Here is a 7,002-nt window from a genome sequence, read left to right as displayed (position 1 = left end):
TTTTTTTTTTTGTTCAAGATAAAATATTGGGCACTGCTAAGTGGGGACAAATCAGACATGAAAGCATTAGTCATAGTTTTATTGCTAATTAAAGTGTTTCAAGAAAGTATTACATATGTTTTGGGACCTTCAAGATGTATGGACGACAGCTGAACAGCCAAATGAGTAAGGTGTCAGCCTATGATTTGGGGCCTAAGAACAAATCCAGCAGACTGAAAATAAACTAAAAAATTTTTGGAATGGTCTGTTCTGGATGTCACGTCAGGCCCAATCCCAGGCTCATCTGGATGTTTGGCGATACCCACAATAGAGTGGTTGAATATGCCTTCATATCCAGCCACCCTATTGTGGGTATGGCCAAACACATAGATGAGCCTGATTAATTTAAAACAGTTACCACAGGATGGGCATCTTTAATTTCTTTAACCCATAGTTATTTCTAATTTGTGGATACATCAAAGCCTTTCATACCAGAAATTTTTTAGGTGCAAAAGTATCAATACAAAAATTACAAATCTGGCACATCTGATTTAGACATGAAATCAATTGGTAGATCTCTTTACACAACTTTCTAGAGAAAAACTCTTATTAAACACTATCCACTTTTTTCAAATTATGCCATGCATTATTGGGCTTCAATTTGAAAAAATTGTAGACCTATAAATTCCCACTGTCTTTCCTTAATCTCAAGAACAATGTTAGATAGATGAAAGATGAGACAAGATATGGAAACCTTAGAAGCAGGAGGCCCCAATTAACTATATACAAATTTCGAATGCAAACCAAACCAGAAGTCATGTAATTTCAATTCAAAAATTTTCCCCTAAAAAGGTGTTAGATAGATGACTGGCACAACTATTGTTAAAGGAAAAGTATTACGTACAGGGGGAGGCCACTACTAATTTGAGGAGGAAAATATATATTTTAAATTAATATGATTAAAAATTGCAGCTCAGCATTTTGATAATATCACAATAAATTGATTATTCACATTTAAATTTTAAAAATTAAAGAACAAACTAGCATGAATTTAAAAATGATTTTTTTAAAAAAATATTTTCAAATGCTATTTACACTCCATTTACCAACATCAAAAAAACAATGGCCTATCTTGGCAGAAATACATGATATAAGCATATTCTTGAATCTTTACAGTATTACAGTAAATATTAGTTTATTATTGCACTTTTTATTATTAAAAAACATTAAATTTATTGAATTCAAAGAGTTTTTAAATTAACTTGGCATCTGATATTTTAAACTGGTTTATCAATATAAAAAAAAACTTCATTTTTTGCCAGCACTATCTTAAATCCCCCCTCTCATCTAAAGCAACTTATTAATGCCATTTTCTAAATGAGTCATTACATATTCTGCATGCATTACACACACAAATGAAAAACTTAGTCACTTAGTTCAAGTTTAAAGAAAGAAAAAAACAAATTCAACCTTTTAGTTACCTGTAACATGATGCCCAAAAATTGATACAGGTCCGGATCCTTCAACCAACTTTAACGTCACTTGTTGTCTGGGAATCATTATATCTAATTGTGTCTAAAATAAAAAAAATTAAGATATGTAAGTTAGAATAAAAATTAAGTTTATTCTGTGAGAAACTAGAAGAGTTTATAAACAAGTTAACTCATTTTTTTTGCAAAGTTAAACTTTTAGACCAGTGTAAAGTTCTAAGAAATAAAAACACTGCTTGTTCATAGATAAGCTGTTTATGAAAAATAAAAAAAAACAGACTTAGAATACTGGATGAATAGAATAAAAAGGCACTTGATAGTTTTAGCTAAATAATGATTAATAAGTTTGATCTTCATCTGAACTTTTTATTCCAAACAAAATTCTGGTGGAAAAAGAATTTAAAATTTTAAAATGAGAAAAATAAAGAATATATTTTGCATCATTTTGGTTTTAAGAAACCAATACTAGAAAGTATAATACCAAAACATACATACAGTAGTATCCATGGCAGTTTTTTTTTTTGTGAGGCAACAAACTAAACAATAATAAACAAACATACTTAGCCTAAAAATGAAAGGCAAACATAGGAAATGAAAACCTGTAAAAAAAATTAAGACACTAATGTTATTAAGCACAACTAAGTGCTTAAAATATGATATTGCTAGAGGTTAAAATACCTGAAAGTAGCAAGCAATTTTTTTGTGGGGGAAAGAAACATTTGCTAAGCTATTCCTCTAATTTTGGGGGGAAAGATGTATAAACTAAGCTTAAGTTCTTTTTAACTTGAAGAAATGATATAGTTAACATTTCTATTTGCAACTGAGGTTTTCAAATGTGGCATTTAAAAAATCCTAAAGTTTAATAGGATCACAATTCTCATGATAAAATTTAGTTTTACATGACTAAAGTCTAGGAAAGTACTATTCTAGAGAACTCAATTTACGTTCTAGTGAGAAAGAAGAATAGCATGAAGAATAGAAAGATTTAGCAAAAAACTGAAAGACAACACTGGCCAAGAGTCTATAGAGAGAGAGTTAATAAAGCTGAAGTTTGTTTGACACTTCCTTGTTGGTTCAGTGCATCTAAGTTATGAAACTGAACACTATTATAAGTAACAACTTTTTGCATAATAGGTGAAATGGAAAAATGTAATTTTATTCATAACTGAGGACACACTGAAATTTTGTTCATGAATAATAAACTATGCTGCCTTTTCTTTTTAATTTGAGAGAACAACTGGAATAATACTACATATCATAAGAAAAGTAAAAAAATAATCAAATTCAAGATAAATTAAACACGTCATTAAATATTTCAACATGAGTGCACTCAAGTTGCTAAAATTCAGTATGTATTTACCTCAGCAAATCTTTTTTCCCTTGTTGACTGGAGTACTGCAAGTGTTGCAGTAATTACATTATCTTCATAATCAGTTGTTTCAATTTCTACAACATTCACTTCACATTCTGAATCTCTACAAGGTCCCAGCACAATCTAAATTTAAACAAACTACATTTAAAAAGTAAAGTTTAATTACTGAAATTTTTGTATTTGTTATCTTTTTATCACTTCTCGGGTTAGCTGTTGTTTGTTTATANCTCACACTGTTTGTAAGATTGCATTACTAACCATGCTATTTTGTTATAAGACAGGTTTAGTAAGGTCTTTCACCTTTTTTGGCAATCCATCAGATTTAGAAACCTTTCTTTTTTTAGGCAATTTTTCAGACACATCTACAAGAGAGACTTTTTTAGTTTTCATTTTTATTTCATCTTCCTTTTCTTCATTCTGTTCCTCCTCCTCATCCTCTTCATCATCATAATCATCATCATCATCATCAGAATAATCTGGAAAGACTAAACATTAAGAAATTTTAGTGAGGAAAAAAAAATTGTATTAAATAATTTTAGATTTCCATAGAACAATGTGGAATAAAATAAAATGAAATAAATCAACTGTTCAAAAAAATTACAGTGGTACCTTGGTATATGTCTGCTTTAGAATATGTCCAATTCGGAATACGTCTTGTTTGGACTAAACAAATTTTGCTCGGTATATGACTTTTGTTTGGTATATGACTTAATTATACACGCCATCTATGAACAAGTAGTACTATCGGTGTACTAGACCAGACTAGACGTTCGCGGTGCCACAGTTTATAACTTTGTTAAATTTCTTCTGATTTTAATTGTAAGTAAAATTTTATTATTTTTATTAATCATGAATTGCAAAAAGGCAAATGAAAAGCAGCAGAAAACTAAAAAATTTACTAGAATCAAAATGGAACTGAAAAAAGAAATTGTTGAGAAATATGAAGGTGGCATGTGTATTTGAGATTTAACTGTTGCATACCTTATTCCGAGAACGATAATATCGACAATTGTGAAAAATAAAGACATAAATCTGCTAACATTGCAAAAGGGGTTAAATCAATTTCTAAACAGATATCGAAGACATTAGATCATGTTGAGAAATTGCTATTGCTTTGGATAACTGAAAAACAGTGTGCTGGCGACAGCGTATCAGAAGCAATTATTTGCGAGAAAGCTAAAAAAAATACATGCTGATCTCATGAAAAATCAAGCAGGAACTAGCCAGGAAAGCAAGGTGTTTAAAGCCAGCTATTTTTTTTTTCTTTTTTTACATGAGAACAGATTAATCATTTTTACATTACTTTTTATGGGAAAGGTTGGTTTGGTATACGTCCTATTCAGTATAAGTCCAAACACCAGGAACGAATTAAGGTCGTATACCAAGGTTCCACTGTATTTTAAACTAAAAGATCATCTAAAGATTAATTTATTATCTTAGATATGCATACCACAGTCCAATATGAAAATATTTGGATCCAAAACAACTTTGAAAAGTAATATTTTTTAGATATTCAAGATTTGTATTAAAGAATTCCACAATTAAATTCATTTCAATTTTATATATTAAAACATTCAGTAAGCAAATACAAAATTAATTGGAGTGTTTATATATTTTGCCATTCATGGATTTTGCAGTTTGAATGAGAACTGCTTGCAAATAAAAGCTAAAATTTGCTTATTTATACAAGCAGTTCAAAATTTTACAATAAGGAAGTGATCTTTAAATGTATTTTCAATTCATCAATCTTGCTAGAGGTCACAAAGACCTTTTAGCACATGCATAGTTAGGAGTTTTAGTTTAATGGAATGCATTTTGAATGTGTTCTACTGAGAATTTTTATTCTTAAGAATAAAAAATTACAGTATTTAAATTATATAATTTGTGGCAAAACAGTGACCATAGAAATGTGTTACTTTAAGACAAAATTAAAATACTAATTTTTTTTTACAGGGAGAAAAATCAGCAGATAAGATTCATTTTAAAAAGTTGAGCGATACGTCACTTCATTTAAAGTATGCATTAATTTGCATTAGTGTGATATTCAACTTTATGTGAAAAGTATAAAAACTGATCTTAATTCTCTGATTAAATACAGAATGACAACTAGATTTGCTGTGGATTAAATCTCTAGCATGTTATTTTCCACAGGATGGAAAAGCCAAAAAAATAACGTGGAGAAAGCCAAAAGCCAGTTAATATCTATTGTGTTTGGTCACGCTCACAAATGAGGCTACTGAGTAGTGAAGGATGGGTTTGACTAGACTATCCCTAAATTCCTAGGGTTTTTTCACCCTCTCAGATTCAATCCTGGGTTCTCAGTAATAGGAAGCCTTAATAAAGACTTAATTGCCAAGGCAGTATTTTAAATTTAAATTAAGAATGGGTGCTTAACATTTAACTTAAAAATAAGTTAATGTAGCCATATAAAATGTTTTTAATTGATGCTTGAAGAACTAAGTACACTGATACTGAGCCTGCAGAATTATTCTAAATTCACTGATACTAGGAACACTGAATTAAACATTTTGGGTAAAATATTTTTAGTTCAGTACCGACATGAATGAATTAGTATATAATTTGTTGACTTATTTCATAATATCTAATTTATACTAGTAGGATGAAGGTCATTGCATTTTCAAATTGTTTGTGTACCCTTGTGGTTGTGTAGTTTGAAGCATCACATTTTCATTGTCAATATTCTCATGTTAATTCTGCTTAAAAAATAACTAAGCAAAATATTGCATTATGCTATAACAATGCAGTCTAATAGCTATTATAAAAAGAGCATCAATACTACTCTTGCCCAAGGGGAAATCAAAGAAATAGTATCTTAATTCAAATATATACAGAAGTATGGCTGAGGCAGTTGAGCTATCAACATGCTGCTTTGGGGAACCAGGAAACTAATCTGAGTAAGCAATCCCAGATATAATCTGCCCCATCCCTCAACATCTCCATTGGGAATGTTGAGGAATGGGGCAGATTATATCTAGGTACTTGCTCAGATTAAAAAAAAGTCCTCTTACTGAAAATGGGATTGAAAAACTAATATTTTTTAAATACAGTATAAACAGTGGTGATATTCGAAATATTTAAAGGGTTTGCCAACAGAAAATTTTTCCTTAATTTTTTTTTCACTCAAATGGTGGATTAGCAACATTAGCACAAAAACTGACCTTAAGATACTCATATAAATAAAAAAAGATATATATTACACACGATGATAAAACTGACATAACTACGTGGTAAGTGACAAACACTGACAAACAAAATGGAAGTTTTGGTTAGAAATAAATACAATACTTTTTCTTGCAATATATATCTAATAATACAGATGTCATCATCTCTCGAAATACAATCTCTCTTTTATTTCACTGTCGATAGTCCAACAATACCATCTTGTATTTTCTCGCGCGCATGGGATTAAGGGATCTCTCTTATGACTGGATCTAGTTTCAAGAACTCTCTTGAGTCAATTGCAATTGAACCTCGTTTCAGTCGAGATTGAAACAGTTGAGGGAGGTCGTACCAAGGCAAACGGGGTATAAGGCTCTAGTTTAGTAGTGTTACAGAGTATAATACGTATATTTTAATATATTTTTTAAAAGAAACAAAACCATTGAGAAATGTTGTGTGTTTAACAAGGTTCAGAAAACTTTGAAAATGTTAACAACGGGTTCGGCCGAACCTGTGCGAACCTGCTGAATACCACCACTGTTTATATCTGATTTTAATAATTAAAAACACATCTGTGTTAAATAATGACAGCTGTTAATAATATGCAAAAACTTTATTCAACCTAACATAACCTTTACTTATTAACCATGACATTCAAGAAGTGTGTGGAAGCAATCAAGTCTAAGAGGAAAGTTGTAATACCAACAATTGAAATGAAAAAACTTATGAAGCATGAAAGCAGTAAACATGGCCACCAGATTGGATGCACATGCAAGATGCCAAAGTACATGGAATGCAACAAGTTACTGTATAATAAAAAAAAAATGGCATTACTTGCATATTTTAGTTATTGGTAGTGTATTTTAATTTGTTATTGGGGATTTGATTATTTTTACTTTAAATTACATGTATTTGCTGTTTTAAGTTTATCAAAATGGGTATTGTTTAGGGTCTGTAAAAAACACTAACAGGATCAGTTAT

The 7,002-nt window shown here is 30.2% G+C and overlaps 2 protein-coding genes across 2 annotated transcripts in view; both read right to left on the bottom strand.

The window, feature by feature from the left end:
- LOC111638458 (nucleolin-like) overlaps positions 1 to 2,993 on the bottom strand; it is a 24,048-nt gene extending 21,055 nt beyond the window's left edge. The window contains exons 1-2 of the mRNA XM_023384181.1: positions 2,830 to 2,993; positions 1,461 to 1,554 (exon numbers count right to left, since the gene is read on the bottom strand). Coding sequence (XP_023239949.1) covers positions 1,461 to 1,539 — 79 coding nt within the window. The 5' untranslated portion in view covers positions 1,540 to 1,554; positions 2,830 to 2,993. The remainder of the gene's footprint in view (positions 1 to 1,460; positions 1,555 to 2,829) is intronic.
- A 111-nt stretch (positions 2,994 to 3,104) lies between these two features.
- Positions 3,105 to 7,002, bottom strand: part of LOC111638462 (nucleoplasmin-like protein ANO39) — a 19,835-nt gene continuing 15,937 nt past the window's right edge. The window contains exon 5 of the mRNA XM_023384183.1: positions 3,105 to 3,326. Within this exon, the coding sequence (XP_023239951.1) occupies positions 3,112 to 3,326 (215 nt within the window). The 3' untranslated portion in view covers positions 3,105 to 3,111. The remainder of the gene's footprint in view (positions 3,327 to 7,002) is intronic.

This window comes from Centruroides sculpturatus, unplaced genomic scaffold (assembly GCF_000671375.1).
Source record: "Centruroides sculpturatus isolate CEXI.00-Female unplaced genomic scaffold, Cexi_2.0 scaffold1204, whole genome shotgun sequence".
NCBI lineage: Eukaryota > Metazoa > Arthropoda > Arachnida > Scorpiones > Buthidae > Centruroides > Centruroides sculpturatus.
This window is presented reverse-complemented; position numbering and strand designations above follow the sequence as displayed.